At 58.1% G+C, this 16,092-nt stretch overlaps 1 protein-coding gene across 2 annotated transcripts; it reads left to right on the top strand.

The window, feature by feature from the left end:
• Positions 1–1,742: 1,742 nt before the first annotated feature.
• Positions 1,743–11,275, top strand: Zbtb47 (zinc finger and BTB domain containing 47). 2 transcript variants are annotated; one of them, XM_036192088.1, is made up of 6 exons: positions 1,743–2,013; positions 5,128–6,627; positions 7,697–7,844; positions 8,664–8,779; positions 9,396–9,540; positions 9,665–11,275. In XM_036192088.1, the coding sequence occupies exons 2-6, from the start codon at positions 5,209–5,211 to the stop codon at positions 9,937–9,939; spliced, it is 2,103 nt and encodes a 700-aa protein (XP_036047981.1). In that variant the 5' UTR covers positions 1,743–2,013; positions 5,128–5,208; the 3' UTR covers positions 9,940–11,275. The 2 variants fall into 2 exon arrangements, with proteins under 2 accessions (XP_036047981.1, XP_036047980.1); XM_036192087.1 differs by lacking the exon at positions 1,743–2,013 and adding an exon at positions 2,486–2,731.
• The last annotated feature ends 4,817 nt before the right edge of the window (positions 11,276–16,092 follow it).

The raw sequence follows: 16,092 nt of genomic DNA on the forward strand, positions 1-16,092 counted from the left end.
AGGGCCAAGACTGCCTGTGTCCACTGGGCCCTGGCCCTTGATCTCTTCTGCCTACGTGACAGTGACAGATTCTGAGAACCATTGTTTCCCAGTTGTTGAGCCCAGAGGATGCATGTGACTGGGCAAACAGGTGTAAATAGGTGGTTCAACCCTTCTGCAATGGTCTGGAAAGGAGTCTGCCTCCTTGCAGGCCATGTCCAGGGAGCACCTAGGGCTCAGGACCTGCAGGACCTACACGCTAAGCTCCTCAGGACTGTGAGGGCCTCTGAGCAGCTGTGATGAACAGCCCTTGACATGGCTGTTGCTACTTCTCACCTCTCATTGAGTAACTGGGGGTGGGGGCTTTTGCAAGACACTAGCCTCCCAGGGTTGTGCAGGACTAAGGTCTCTGGCAGCCTTCTAGAAGCTACCAGGGAGGCTCTCAAAGGCCCTGGAGTTGGTGTGGGAAAGGGAACCTGCTGTTTTGCATTAGGCTCCCACACTGGTGCAGCTGTGGCCCATTAGTGCTGGACTCAGCAGCCAGAACTCAGGCAGATGGAGGAGGCCCCATACTGTACTGCCAGGCCGCTGGCCCGCCCTTCCAGCCTGCACCCCCCAGGTACTACCTAACCTGCATTTCCATGCTACCTGGTTTGCTTAACTTTCCCAGCCAAGCACAGGGAGCCCCCAGCAGTTTGAGGCTGTCTCTTTGCTGTCGAAGTGAAGTTTGGACTGGAGTTACCCAGCTTCAGAAGTCACAGCTTCAGAAGTCACAGGCCTACTTTGGCCCTACTCACCAATGGAGCTTGAGGGTGTGGTCTAGGGTCTCTCTGTTCCCACCTTGCCCCTCCAGGAGGTGGAGTGCCCCAATAGTCCCTTTCTCAGGCCTCATTCCATCCAGGCCTCCCCTCCAGCTAGACACTTGCACTCAACAGGAATCACACAAGGGACCGACCTCCTGGCCTTTGCAGGTGTTGCCAGTGATAAGCCCAGTGTGACCTGGAGCCTTGGGTCAGAGCTCAGGCTCTTGCTCTGGGAACTCAAGTAGGACAGCTGGGGGGTGGGGGTGGGTCACTCCTTTACTTTTAGCCAAGGGCATCCCCCAAAGGGCCAGCGTTCTGCCTGTGGTTAAGCTGGCCACTCTGCCCAGCTTCCAGCCTCCTGACACAGGGTTCTGTTTATGTCTAGTTTTCCTGTGGGACTCTGGGACTCTGTCCTTGTCCACTCAGTGGATAGATAGCACTGCCCTTCCCACCTCCCAGGTCGGTGTGGCAAACCACTCAGAAAAGAAACCAGTCAGAAGAGAAACGGTGGCTGGAAGTGATAGGAGGCATCTCGGTAACCGGAGTTTCACAGCTTTAGCCTAGAACCCGGGAGCTCAGGCAGGCATCTGTGCCTTCTTGCAGAGTCGGGGCTGCAAGCAGCTTGCTGCCCCAGCTACAGGGCATGTCCTGCTCAGATGGAGGAAGGGGCCTTCCTCTGTCCCCACCTCTTTTCATCCCACCTGACTCTGCTTCCCTGGCTCAGGGGTAGCCAGCCCAGTGTGGGAGATCCTTGCATTCTTAGGGGACAGACCCTCCGCTATTTGATGGCACCTGCCTGGCTCTAGAGGAAGAGCCACAGCCCCTGCCCACCATGAGGAAGGCGTATACCCAGGGAGACTTGTGGTTGGAGTGGAGTGGTCAGGCTGGAGCAGTGCAGGGAGTGACTAGGCTGAACAGCGGCCGCTGAGTAGGGGTGCGGGGCGTCCGAAGGAGAGACCACGGTGGTGGCCCATGGTCCCGCCCTGCCGCCGCTCAGCCTGGCAGCATTCCTTCGCAGCCTCCTGCCAGCACAGCCAGCCCCCTGCCCCCACGGAGCCGGTGCCAGAGCAGCATTCCGCAAGCCGGGCTGCATCTCCCCAGTGGAGGCTGCGCCGAGAGGCGACTCGGCCCGGCCTGGGCCTCTGGGTCCCCACCCGGCTGTCCGGAACAGGCTTCCCTCGCTGCGGCTGCGGCGGTGGCTCAGAGGCCCTGCGCGGCCAGAGGCCACCAGGTAGGTTCCAGAGGCGCAGAGCAAAACGTGTGGGAGGCCGGAGCAGCTGGGGACCCAGACTCACCCCCAAGTCGGAGCAGCCGGGACCACAGGGGTCGGGTGGTGAGCGTGGCTGGGGTGCGGGGCTCGGGCCCTCAGCGTCTCCTGGCTCAAGGGAGCAGGTGGGTCGGGGGCCGGCGCGCCCAGCTCAGTGACCTCACGCCTACCCTGGCCCCGCCCCCGTGGACCAGCGGGAGGACACCCGGGTTAGACTCCGGACGAACTTCCCCGCAGAGAGGGGCTCAGCGCGGGAGGGTGGGGTCGCGCGGTTCAAACGCTCCCACGTCAGCTGCCTGCCCGGCCCGGGGACCCCGAGGCTCTCTGCAGGGCAGCCGCATCGGGACGGCGCGCACACCGCGCGTCCGCGCCCCTAGCCCGCACGCAGGGCGGCCTGGCCCTTTAAGCGTCCAGACGGCGGCCCCAGCTGACGCGCGGGCTCCAATCGGCGCCCCGCGCCCCCCGCCCGCCGCGCCCGAGGCTCCCGGGCCGCAGCTGCTCGGCCGGGACTCGCCGCGGCCCTGCGCCTCCGCCCGCCCGCCCGCCCGCCCGGCCGCGCCCCCGGGGCCATGGTCGCGGGGGCGGCCCCCAGCGCGGCGCTTCATGGGGCGGCCCGGCCCCGGCCGCCGGGGGCAGCGCGATCCTGCGGGGCCCTGTGAGCTCCCAGCGCCGCGGCACCATGGTACGCAGGGCCCTGCCTGTCCCCCCGCTTATCCGCCCACCTGCGAGCGCCGCCTTTCGGAGCTCTCGGTCCTGCGGGACCCGGTTCAGGGCCTGGAGCGACCTGGCCCCTCCCCCGGGGGGTCCTCGACCCTATCGGCTAGGTGTCCGCAGGCCCGGAGTGCGGCGCGGTGGCGCGGCTAGGGGTGAAATTCCTGGGGTGGGGGTGCAGGCGCGAAAGGCCGAGGTCTTGCTGCACGCGGGCGGAGGGGGGCGCTTCTATGCGCCCGGACGGCGCCGCCCCGGGGCTGGTAATGGGGGGGAAAGAGGGAGTCGGATTCCCGCCCAGGCCTTGGGCCACGTGGGCGCTGCAGCCGCCCTGCGGGAGATTGGGACGGCTTGCTCCAAGGGCGGGGGGCGCCCACAGCTGGAGTGGAAATTCCTGTGTGACCTTGGGCCGGTCCCCTGCTGTCTCTGAGCCAGGCCATTCCAAAGAAGGCATCCAGAAGTCACGAGCCCGTACCCCTGCTCGGCTTGGGCTCTCCCAAGCTGCCCAGGGCGGACCAAAGGCTTGACTATCCCCAGGTTTCACCAGATGGCCCTCAGGAGTCAAAAGCTTGGTGGTCTCTGCAGGTGTCCCCTGCGGGGAGGGCTGCTGCTGGAGCTGGCATAACCAGGTGGAGAGCGGCCTCCTCAGCTTCAGGGAGCAGAAGCATCTAGCCAGAGACCCACAGCTGGTGGGCACTGGTTGGGAGGGGCTGGGCCCACAGCTGGGCCCTGCCGCTTGGCCGGCTGTTAGGCTAGGAAGTGGATTTAGAAATACGTGGGTTCCTGCCAGGCTCAGGTGGCCCTTTCCAAGCAGGTGGGCCCTGGCGGGGTGGGGGTGGGGAGCTCCATAAAGGAAGAAGAGGCGCCCAGACATGGGGCATGTGGTATGCAGGCCTTTGCCTGCCACCTGCCATCCCCTCCGTAGTGTGGACCCTGGTCACCTGCAGGGTCAGTGACTGCGGAGGGTGTGTGTGGTGACCATGTTTGGATGTTTACAGACCCCACACCTCCACCCCAACTCACTTTCTGAGCTCACTAAGCCATCTAACCACTTGGAGTGTCCCAGCCAGAAGGAAGGGGTACCCAAGCAGGGCAGGATGGCCACAGCTCCAGAGCACAGTGCCTCTCTGGGCCTCAGTTTCTCCATCTGTGCAGCAGGAATTGGTCCCAGAGGATGAATCAGAGTGAGTCAGAGGAGAGGGACAGGCGGGGCTCCATGCCACGTCCCAGCTCGAGGGGCCAGCAGTTCCGGGGTAGAGTCAAAGATGGCTGGCTCTTGGCTGGTGGAGGGGACTCAAGGAAGGTGATGCCTGCTGTTGGTGGAGTTGAGGGCGAAGAGCAGGTGTGCCCTGGGCTGCTCTCTGGCAGGGCAAAGGCTCATATTTCCCTGGGGTTCACCTGCATCAGAAACAGCATCTCCCTTAGCTGGCTGATGGTAGAAGAATCGCGGGGCAGCCTCACCCTTGGACCTCTGAGGAAGAGGTGGTGGGCTTCTGTCCCCAGTGGGGCAAATTGGCACTCAGACAGGGGAAGCTTTTATCCTGCCAGGCAGAACCTGAGAAGCAGCCAATGCTGGCCTGTGTGGGGCTGGACTGGCCAGTGTCTGCCGACCCCCGGGCACACAACTTCTGGGAGTTCTCTGGCAGTCTGGTCTGAGGTCCCTAAGGCTCTCCAGGCGGTGTGGCCTCCAAGACAGGGCCATCTTGGAGCTTGTAGGCTTGTGCATCACCCTAGCCACACTGAAGTCTCCTGTTGAGAGTGTGGTAAACTGAGAACACAGCCCATCCTCCCCCAAAGGCCCTAGGTGCAAGGAGCTGCCGTGGCCGGGGCTGGGAGGTATGGTGGACCAGGCCTGGATGTTTTTAGTTTGTCTTCTGTAGCCCTAAAGGCCTTTACTGACCACCATCTAAGTGATCCCCAGATGTAGCCTGGGTGCCGAAGCAGTCGCTGCGTCTTCTGCTTCCCAGTTGCTCACCACTGGGCAAGCTCTTTTCTGTCGGTGTGGTGGGATGGTCAGGACGCACTGAGGAATAGATGGAAACCCTGTAGAGGCACCATGAATAAGGATCCTCGGGTAACCCCTCATCCTGGAATGCTTGGGCGTCTCAGAAAGCCCCACATCCCAAGAAGCTCCAGGTTCCCCACCTATCTGGACAAGTGGTTCACACGGCCCCTGTCCCCTCCCTTCGTGGTGTGACCACCCTGTGTGTGCACAGAAGAGCTACAGAAGGAGACCCGGGGTGGCCACCTGGGTACGGGTGTCAGGACACTAGCCCTAGGGAGCAGCTGTCCTGCCATGCTTCTGGTAGCCCACAGTGGGCACGGGTGGGCGGTGGCTGGTCCTCACCTTCCTGTCTCCTGGCCCCACAGTTGCTGGTTGAGAAGACTACAGACTCCCCGGCGGCAGAGTTCTCGCTGGTGGAGGACGTGGCCCTGCACTTTGCCTGCTTGATGGGCCGTCTGAATGAGCAGCGCCTCTTCCAGCCAGACCTGTGCGATGTGGACCTAGTGCTGGTGCCCCAGCGCAGCGTTTTCCCTGCACACAAGGGCGTGCTGGCTGCCTACAGTCAGTTCTTCCACTCGCTCTTCACGCAGAACAAGCAGCTGCAGCGGGTTGAGCTGTCTCTTGAGGCGCTGGCACCCAGTGGCCTGCAGCAGATCCTGAACTTCATATACACGTCCAAGCTGCTGGTGAACGCAGCCAACGTGCACGAGGTGCTCAGTGCAGCCTCGCTGCTGCAGATGGCTGACATCGCTGCCTCCTGCCAGGAGCTGCTGGACGCTCGGTCCCTGGCGCCCTCAGGCCCCGTGGCCCTGGCACAGCCAGCTACCAGCTGTGCCCCAGTGCCTCCACCACCCTACTACTGTGACATCAAGCAGGAGGCAGACACCCCAGGCATACCCAAGATCTATGCCCGAGAGGGCCCAGACCCCTACTCTGTGCGTGTGGAGGACGGGGCAGGGACAGCTGAGGACTCTGCGGCTCCTGGGCCGGCACAGACACTCTTCTTCAAGGAGGAAAAGGAAGGGGCACCTGAGGAGGCTGGGGCACCTGAGGAGGCCGAGGCCCCTAGTAGCCTGTGCAAGCTAGAAAGTGGAGAGGGGCTGGAGCCAGAATTGGGTGCCTCAGGCACCTATGGTCGCCAGGAGCAGTCACAAATCATTGTGGAAGTAAACCTCAATAATCAAACACTGCATGTGTCCACTGGGCCTGAGGGCAAGCCAGGCTCTGGGGCCACCGTGGTGTTGGGCCAGGAGGATGGGATGCAAGAACGCTTAGAAGAAGAGGGCGGGGAAGGGGGAGGGAGTGGAGGGGGAGAGGAGGAGGAGGAAGAGGAGGAAGAAGAAGGAGGCAGCCAGGGAGAGGAGGAAGATGAGGAAGGGCCCAGTGAGCAGGAAGATGAAGATGAAGAGGATGGACCCAGTGAGCAGGATGCAGAGAGTTCAGAGGAGGAGGTGGAGGCTGAGGGCAGGCAGGACCCTGCAGGTCCTGCAGGGTGTCAGGGCAGCCAGGTGGACCCTCCACTGCACAGCCGAATGTCCACACGGTCCCGGGGACAAAACACTCAGCGCCGAGCCACCCCTGAGCCAGAGGAGGCCGGGCGTAGAGGAGGGAAGAGGCCCAAGGCCTCTGGAGCTGTTCCTGCAGCCCAGGCAGCTGATGGGCTGGGGGCCAAGGTGAAGCTGGAAGAGAAACAGCAGCATCCATGCCAGAAGTGCCCCCGGGTCTTCAACAACCGCTGGTACCTGGAGAAGCACATGAATGTGACTCACAGTCGCATGCAGATCTGCGGCCAGTGCGGGAAGCGTTTCCTGTTGGAGAGTGAGCTGCAGCTGCATCGGCAGACAGACTGCGAGCGTAACATCCAGGTGAGGCATGCTGCCCAGGTAGTCCCCAGACTGGCTCCAAGAGGAGGAGGCAGGTGGGGCTGGGCTCTGTTCTGGCCCATAGAGTCATGAACAGAGGACTGTGGCAGCAAGGATGTGTGTGGGAAGAGTGGAGAATTGTCTGAATGCATGTGATCAGGGGAAGGGAGGAACTGGGGAGGGATGTGCCTTTTAACCAATCTCTAAGGCCCAGAGCTGCCTATGCAGAGACATAGGTTGTACACTACACAAAATCTGCACAAAAGGGAAGGGGCTTGCCTGGAGAGGGCACCACCTTCACTAGCCACAGTCACTGTGTAGAGCAGCAGATAGCCCATCAGGAGGAAACCTTACTTTCAACTCTGTAGGGGCCAGATACCTGGGTGTGTGTGTGTGTGTGTGTGTGTGTGTGTGTGTGTGTGTGTGTGTTTAGGGTGTGGTGCTGGGATGGCTGCCAGGCTTGGGCCAGTCTGCATCTGTCTGAGCACACCCCCGCATGTGCATGCATACACACATGAGCCTGGCCCAGGACAAAGGAAAAAATGGCCACAGGTAGGCGGGTGTTAATTACCTGCACTAATTGCTAATGGTGATGCCAGTGGGGAAGGTGTGACCTGGTGACCTGCCCACCTCTACTCTTGCACCTGTTTCCTGCCCCGGGGCTGGTTCTCAGCTGTCTCCCGCCACACCTTAAGCCACCCCGAGGGGCAGCCTTCCTGCCAAGCCCACGGCCTCTTGCCTCTGGGGCGCCTGCTAGGATGAGCAGCACAAGAGTGCAGGAGAGCCACTCTGTCCTCCTACCCTCCACTGCCCGAGGAAATCCTAGTGCCCTCTGCAGCCTGTAGAGCCCCCGCTGACAAGGACCTGAAAGGCCCCTCCACCAACCAGCGCAGCTGCCCTACCTGACATGCTCTACCCCAGCAGCCATGTGGCTAGGTATGGGAGGAGTAACCCAGCTTTGCAGCATCAGATCCAGCCATCTCACCAGCACTCTTCAGATGGGGAAACTGAGGCCCTGTAGAGGCAGAAGCTAGCCCCAGGCCACACCCAAAGCTCTCTTCTTTTCCCGTAGTGTGTAACCTGCGGCAAAGCCTTCAAGAAGCTCTGGTCCCTGCATGAGCACAACAAGATAGTGCATGGCTACGCAGAGAAGAGATTCTCCTGTGAGATCTGCGAGAAGAAGTTTTACACCATGGCACATGTGCGCAAGCACATGGTTGGTGAGTCCCTGCCAGTGCGGGTGTGGGCAGAGGATGGGCGGCAGCTGGCTGTGTCAGAACTGCATGGGGGGGGGGGCAGCGCACAGATAGGCAGTTTGCCCAGTGATACCCGAGCAAGCTGGCAAGGTGGGAATCCAGCTGGCCCGCTGCTGGCCAGGCTGTGGATCCTGGCATGGGGTTCTGTCCACCCATGGGAAAGAACAGCTTTTCCTGAATTTCACAATTGCACGTGGGCTGGCACAGTCCTGTCTCAGTTTGGCAGACACTAGCCTCTCATGCTTTCTCACCTTTCGGCCCTTCACAGGGCTTCAGGCTTCTCTTGCGTTCAACCTCCCCCAGGGCTCACACCTGGACACAGTAAGGAGGCCTCCCCAAGTGTGATAGCCACCCCATGCGCAGGCGAGGCTGCACACCCTCCAGGTGGACCTGGCCGAGTGTCTGGAGTTCCCTGTGGTTACCTTTTCTCAACTGGGCTCCAAGTACTAGGAAGGATTGATCAAATAGACAAATGGCCCTGGCAGACATACCTCCTTTTCTTCACTGGACAGTGTAAACTGGATGGGGTCTAGGTCTTGGCCAGGAGCATGCTGGGTAACAGGTTGGTGATCTCTGAGCAGGGAGGGCTGTCTCCAGATGTTTTCTTCATTGGCCTTCCACTGTGTCACTGGTCCCAAGGATGAGGCCTTCACTGTGGGTACGCCATCGAGTTCAGTACCACCCCCCAGGAAACTGTGGGGTGCAGGGCTACCAGAAGGCAGGTCTGGAAGTGGGGGTTCAGGTAGGTACCCTGGAGAAGTGACGGCTGGCGCCCACCTGCAGCCCACACCAAGGACATGCCCTTCACCTGTGAGACCTGTGGGAAGTCATTCAAGCGCAGCATGTCCCTCAAGGTGCACTCACTGCAGCACTCCGGAGAGAAACCGTTCCGCTGTGAGGTGAGCGCTGCTTCCTGCTGCCTGCGGGGGTCCCCCTGGTGGTCCCACCTCCACCTACCCCCATCTTCAGGGATAGGGAGGTCAGAGGGAGCTGCAGGTCTGGATTGGTGGCACATGCCTGTCATCCCAGCACTGGAGAGGTGGAGGCTGCAGGAGTTCAAGATCAGCCTCCGTCAAACAATGAGTTGGGGCGGGGGCGGATGAACCAGCCGACCACAGGGCAGGCTGGGGAGACAGCCGGTCAGGAAAATGCTTGCTTTGGAGGCCTGAGAACCTAAACTTCAATCCAGGTATTTGTTCTGTTTTGTTTTTTGTTTTTGTTTTTGTTTCATTATTATTATTAAATTAAAGCTGGGTGTGGAGGAGCATGTTTATAATCCAGTGCTGGGGAGGCAGAGACAAGTGGGTGCCTGGAGCTCACTGGCCAGTCAGCACAGACTGAACAAAGTCTAGGCCAGCGAGAGCCCCTGTCAAAAACAGCTAGGGTGGAGGATGCCTGAGGAAACACCAGAGGCTGACCACGGGGACATCTGTCTGTGGACACACATGACATGAGTTTCAGGTTGGGTGAGGCAACATGAGGATGTCTGCAGCCCTTCCCTTCCCTTCCCCACAGAACTGCAATGAACGCTTCCAGTACAAGTACCAGCTGCGCTCCCACATGAGCATCCACATTGGGCACAAGCAGTTCATGTGCCAGTGGTGTGGCAAGGACTTCAACATGAAGCAATACTTCGATGAGCATATGAAGACCCACACAGGTGCGTGCCTTCTACCCGGGGCTCAGCTCACTTGTGGGCCCCCTTGTCCCGGAGTTGGGGAGGATGGGCTGGGGTGGAGTGGGAGCTAGGGCTGGCCATAACCCTGCCACTCCTCCAATTGCAGGGGAGAAGCCATATATCTGTGAGATCTGTGGCAAGAGTTTCACCAGCCGCCCCAACATGAAGCGGCACCGGCGCACACACACAGGAGAGAAGCCCTACCCGTGTGACGTGTGTGGCCAACGCTTCCGCTTCTCTAACATGCTGAAGGCACACAAGGAGAAATGCTTCCGTGTCAGCCACCCACTGCCCAGCGACCCTGCCACCCTGCCTACCACACACCTGCAGCCCACAGCTCCACTCTTCCCCACTGCAGCTCCCAGGCTGGACACCAACTGACCCCCAGCACAGGCCCTCCTGGCCAGGGACAGCAGAAACACAGGCTGAGGGCTGTGCTGCAGCTGGATGCCCCTGGCACTGGGTCCTGGTGAATGCTGGGAGCTCCCTTCTGCAGCTCCCTTCTGCAGCTCCCTTCTGCAGCTCCTTACCTTTGGGAGTAAGGGAACACAGACGGACTGGTTGGCTACACCCCTCCAGGTGAGGGATGCTGGAGGCAACAGATACAGGGCAGGAGGGACTCTGGGCTGCAGACATGGCCATGAGCCAGGCAGGGCCTGGGTCAGCCTCACCTGCTCATCCCAGCTTTCCTGTGCCCCTAACTTACTCCCTAGGATGGGAAGGTTTGGGGAGAATTCAGGTACACCCCTTTGAAGGAGTTTTGGGAACCCCCTCTGGCCTATGCCCAGGGAGGCATGGCAGGGTAGGGGAATGGCAGGGTATGAAGGCTGCAGACCCCCTCTGTGTGATGTAGAGTGGGGCGGGAGGGGCTGGCCCCCGTGGGTTTCTTTTCCTATTCACATCCCTGCCAGGCAGGTTCAGGGATCCTCAGCCTGTGCAGGACTTTCAAAGAGCCCCAAATCCTGGAGAGACTTTCTCTGGGTGCTGGGGACCAAGCCTTCAGGGGGTGGAGAAGCTGACTCCTCAGGCCCAGCTACCAGGGGGTCCTGCAGGAGAATGATATCCAGGGGTGGGTCTCACAGGAGCCTCAGGCAAGTAGTTCAGGGTTTCACGGTGCTATCTGTGGGTCAAGGGACAAGGAGCTGTCCACAGGGCACTCCTGTCCCTTACCAGCCTGTCTGGCTGGCCTCCCCCACCAGGAGACACATGCATCTGTGTCTGCTCCCCAGAGGCCTACATGAGGTCTCCTCTTCTGGGGCCAGGCTACTTCCTGCCTCTGGCTGGCACCTGGTCCCCCTGTACTCTGCACTGCCTGGTGTGTCCGCCCAGCCAGGGAGAGAAGCCAGTGTGTTCAGGCCCCCATGGGAGCAGGGAGCTCAGCCAGTGCCCAGTGCTTGCCCTTGGGAGGCAGGCACTAAAAGGTGACCCTTCTCTGTTGTCATTTAATGTCCTTATTCCTGCGTTTAAATGGGAGAAAGTTTCCATACGCTATGTTTCCTAGTTCTGGTCTCCCACTGTTCATAAGCTTCTGTTTGTTACACTCTGCACCTTATTCCCTTCCCATCACCATCTTCCCAGCATGCCACACTGGGAAGAGGCCTGCGCCCAAGGGTCCAGGCAGAGGGTACCAAACCCCTCTGACCTCAGAGGCCCATGGAGCTGGGACAGAGGGCTGGGGACATTTTAATCATCAATAAACGAAGCACTTTATTCTGTACAGGTGTGGGCAGGCCCAAGGTGTCCTGCTGACTCTGCTGTCCTCTGGGCTAGGAAGGACTGAGTGACCAGTTTCTCTGGTGTAGTCAACCTCTCCCAGCCTGCAAAGTCAGGCCCAAGTATAGCCTCAGGTCCCTCTGTGTCCACGGGGAGACAGGTGGGACCCTGTCTGAGAAAGGAAGGTTTCCCATTTGGCTGCAGACTCCTGCCTCACTGCCCGAGGTTGGGCTTCCAGCTCCTCTGCAGCTGTTCTTCCCCTGGTACCCTTAATCTCTGGGCTTCCACAATGTCCTCAGGGACCCCTTCCCTGTCTCTTGTTTCTAACCTTTGGCCCCAGTGCCTGGCAGCTCTCCAGAGCTGGCTCACATTTAAAAAAAAAAAAAAAAAAAAAAGGGAAAGTTGACCACCTGAAGGCCTCCCTCCCCCAACCCTGTCACTTGCTGGCCCTGGTGGCCTTTATGGGGCCAGGACCCCTGGTCTGTCTGGCCATTCTTCCGTAAGCAGCAGTTTGAAAGGTAGAGACTGGGGATGAAACTCTGTCCCAGGAGGTAGGTTTCCCTACCCTTACATATCTAACCTCAGCGCCCAGATGGGTTCTGGGCGCTGGCTGGGATGGTTGCTATGTGGAAGGTGGGCACAGCCCCCTCTCCAAGGTCACTGTGTGTTTGGTGCTACACACTTCACCCTGCCCACATGGAGTTCCCTTGCGCTTCTCCAGGCCGTAGAATTGGGGTTCTTGCCTCGCCAGCTTTTACACTTTATTTTTAAAAAGATGGTCAAGTCGCTGAATGTTGGCATGTGGGAACTGGAGCATGGTGGCAACTTCCCAGGCCCACCCAAGAGACTGGCCTTGGGACCCTCACCTCTGGGAAGACTTGCTGGGGTTTCTTGCCTAGCTGCACTTGGTAGGTCTAGTCCTGGCCCTGCTCCTCTGAAGTGATGCAGGCTGCTCTGGTCTTGGAACAGTTGTTAGGAGGCATGGTGGGCCCTGAACCCAGGAATGACCACCTCCAGATCCCCTCAGTGGTCTAGGTGGTGGCAAGAAGGCCAGACACAGGTGTGTGGAGCCTCCATGTTTGGCTGCATATAACACCACCATGGTCCCAGGGTGGGGACAGTAGTCATTCAAGGGAGATGAGTGATGGGGAATAAACTTAGTGCCACTCCTGGCCTTTGGCCCAGCCTCTTCTTTATATGTTGCTGCCTTGAGGGAGGGTGGCAGGTGTTCCAGAATCTCAGCACACAACCCCCATGGGTATTTAGGGCATCCATGGGGCCCACCTTTCCCCTTAAAGCTTTGGATGAGCTGGGCCCCATACTGCCTCTTGGTCTTAGGTCAGACACAGAAGGGTCTAAAAGACCTGAAGTTCAGCAGTGAGGTAACCCCCAAGGCAGCATCCATGAGACTCCAGGGCCCCAGTCCTGGGGTCAGCAGGGCCTGCCCCTCTCATCCCCCCAGCTCAACCCTCTTATGCTTTCAGACCCCAGGAGCTCTGAGAGCCAGGGACCTCACAGGTATTTCCTGCCACTCATGCTCTGCTTGGTGGAATTCTGGGCCCTGGAGACACGGTTCTCCACAACTGTCATCTGTCACCCTTCCCACGGGTGCAGAGAGACCTGGAGGCCTGGGGTGGAAGGCTGTGGGTGAGTTGGCTGTCTAGGCAGATTCCTGAGGGGTTGCGGTCTCCTTCAGAAGAAACAGGTTGTGGTCAAGACACTTAAGAGCTGGGTGTGGTAGAACGTGCCTGTAACACCTGCACTTGAGAGGCAGAAGCAAGAGTGTTAGGAGTTCAAAGCCACCTTTGGCCACACAGTGAGTTCCAGGCCAGCCTGCCCTATGGAGCTGACACCCTGTCTCCAAAGGGCCTAAGATTCAAAACAAGCTGTGATGTGAGGGGGCTGCTGCTTTTGTTGTTGTTTGGTTGGTTGAGAAAATATCCCCATGTAGCCCTGGTTGTCCTGGAACTCACTCTGTAGACCAGGCTAACCTTGAACTCAAAAGATCCACCTGCCTCTGCCACCTGAGTGCTAGGATTAAAGGCGTGCACCACCTCTGCCCAGCTGTGAGGGGCTTCTTGGGAGGATCCTGTTATGATCCTTTCTTGCACCTCTGTCCTTCAGTGTGCCACTTTCACACGGCCTTGGGCTATAGGCTGTGGGTGTCAGACAGCAGAGTGCCTAGAACATTTCCATTACCCTGGGGTCTGGACCCAGGCTGCTCTGCCTTATCTCTTCCTGAAGCCTGGCTGGGTGTGGGAGACCAGCTCCCACATTTTACCTCAGGGTACTCTTGAGGAGAGAGGGGAGAGAGACAGAAACACAGGACAGCCTCGGGAGGGCCTGGGTCCTTATTTACCGGCCCCTTCTGTCTCTTCTAAAGGGCCTTTTATAGGAATGTCAAGGGGTGGAGTAAAAGACCTTCCACTAGCTTAGCCAAGTGTAGACCCTTCCAATCACCTAGTAACCATGCACATGGTCAGGCAATCTTCTAATGCAGCCCTGCTGGGTAAAGCAAGCTCAGATCTCACTAGGAAATCTTTATGGGCCTCCACAAGAATAAGACATGCACTCTAGCTTAGCAGTACTCTCCAGCCTTCCCTTACTATGACATGGCCTTTTAGCTGTGTATAGTAAGTCAGGTGAGGCCGGATCTCAGTGGTGACAAGCCACCCACACTTCAGTGACATAGCACCTATGACCCTGTGACGTCTGTGGGAGAGGCTTTGGTGCCTCAGAGTGACAGATTACTTTGATCTGTGGCACAGCCATATTGACCTGGGTCTCCAGAAAGACGAGCTAGGGTGGGAACAGCATGCTACTGTTCAGAGATGACATGTCATGACCTAAGATTCCATGGCCAAGCCCTACTTCAGGGTGATATGGACCCTGGTGAGCAGCTGAAATGAAGAGAGTTCTGGAAATACAGCAGGCAGCAATATCCCCCCTGCACTCTGCCTGGGCCTCCTGGGGCCAGGTCCAGGCAGTCTACTCGGCCAAGGGCAGAGAGACACCAGAGAGCTGAAGCAGGAGGCTTGATTGACCCCAGAAGTTCAAGGCCAGTCTATAACATAGACCTTGTCTCAAAAGGAATACAGCTTCTAAAATGCTGTGTGTGCGCGCGCGCGTGAGCATTCTCACAGTGTCAATTCTCAGTTTTGGGGGTGGGAGCAGGATTTCTTGTTTTTCTACTTTGTAGGCCTGGCCAGCGTTCTTCTATCACTATTTCCCATCTTTCCATAGAGCTGCTGGGATTCCAGGCTCATATGCTGTACCCAGCTTCACATGGGTTCTGCACTTTTTACCCATTGAGCCATTGTCTTAGAGTTTCTGTTGCTGTGACTAAACACCATGGCCAAAGAGCAAGTCAAGGAGGAAAAGGTTTATGTGGCTCACACTTCCAGATCATAGTCCATCACTGGAGGAAGTCAGGACAGGAACCCAGACAGCACAGGAACCTGGAGGCAGGAGCTGATGCAGAGGCCACTGAGGGGGGCTGCTCACTCCCCATGGCTTGCTTAACCTGCTTTTTTTTTTTTTTAAATAGATTCCAGGACCACTAGCCCAGGGATGGCACCACCCACAAAGGGCTGGGCCCTCCCTCATTGATCACTAGTTAAGAAAATGCCTTACAGCTGGATCTCATGGAGGCATTTCCTCAGCTGAGGCCCCCTCCTCTCTGAGGACTCCAGCTTGTGTCAAGTTGACACAAAACCAGCCAGCACAGTCATCTCCCAAACAAATCATGTATGTAAACATGTGTGCAAACACACACACACACACACACACACACACACACACACACACACACACCATCCTAGATAGCTGACTATGACTTTGAACTTACTGTTCACCTGCTTTCATCTCCCCCATGCTGGAGTGGTAGGCATGTGCCACCACACTGGGTTATGTGCGGCACTGGAGATCCAACCCCAGGTCTTGTGCATGCTAGGCAAGCACTCTACCAACTGAGCTATATCCCTACCCTGGATGGTGGAGGATGGAAACTATAAAGTGTGAAGAGAGTCTGATAAAAGGCCACATGTTGCAGCATCCCCAAGGCCTTGTCTGGAGAAACCTGCTTGATACCCACAGATGGTCACTGGGGCCTTGAGGGAGTGGGTCCCATCCTTCTACACATCTCCAGGAGCAGCTGAGCAGACCCCTCTCAATACTCTTCTCAATACTCTTGCCTAGCTGGAGATGGGGCTCTCAAAGCTCTGTGGCCATACCTGTCCCCATGCCCCCCAGGGGCTTCAGAAGCTCTCTGCAGCTCCCTGAGGCTGCCTAGCCTGTAGTTTTCTGCAATGCTGAGGACACAAGGAAACAGAAATTCAGAGAACTGAAGTCACTCGTGTGAGCAGACACTAATCGACACAGGAACTAGATCCCAAGTCTGTCCAAGTTCCAGCCCCTTGCTCTGTAAATACTGCACCACACCTCTTCTGCCCTCAGAGGCGGGCACACATCATTGTTAGCAGGACCAGGGCCATCAGTGGTAAATGACAGACCCCGTCTAGATATTAAGTCTTCAGAAGAACCAGAGATTTTACCAGAAGCAAACCCAACCTTGTACAAAGGAGGGGTGCTGGCTGTTTTATCTTATGTGGAGCCTGGAGTGTGCTTAAAAATGTTTTCTCCTCTTCCGGCTCTGGAGATCGCCATGTGTTTTTACACAGACTTTTTGTAAAACAAGTTTGTTTTTGAGATTTAGTTGTTCACATTTCCCTTTTGTGTGTCTTGTTCTTGGAGCTGAGGACTCACTCCCTGTTCTAAAATCTGTTATTCTCCTGCATCTCCCCAAACGCTTGCAGCCCTGTG

Source organism: Onychomys torridus, chromosome 7 (genome assembly GCF_903995425.1).
Source record: "Onychomys torridus chromosome 7, mOncTor1.1, whole genome shotgun sequence".
In the NCBI taxonomy this organism is placed as follows: Eukaryota; Metazoa; Chordata; class Mammalia; order Rodentia; family Cricetidae; genus Onychomys; species Onychomys torridus.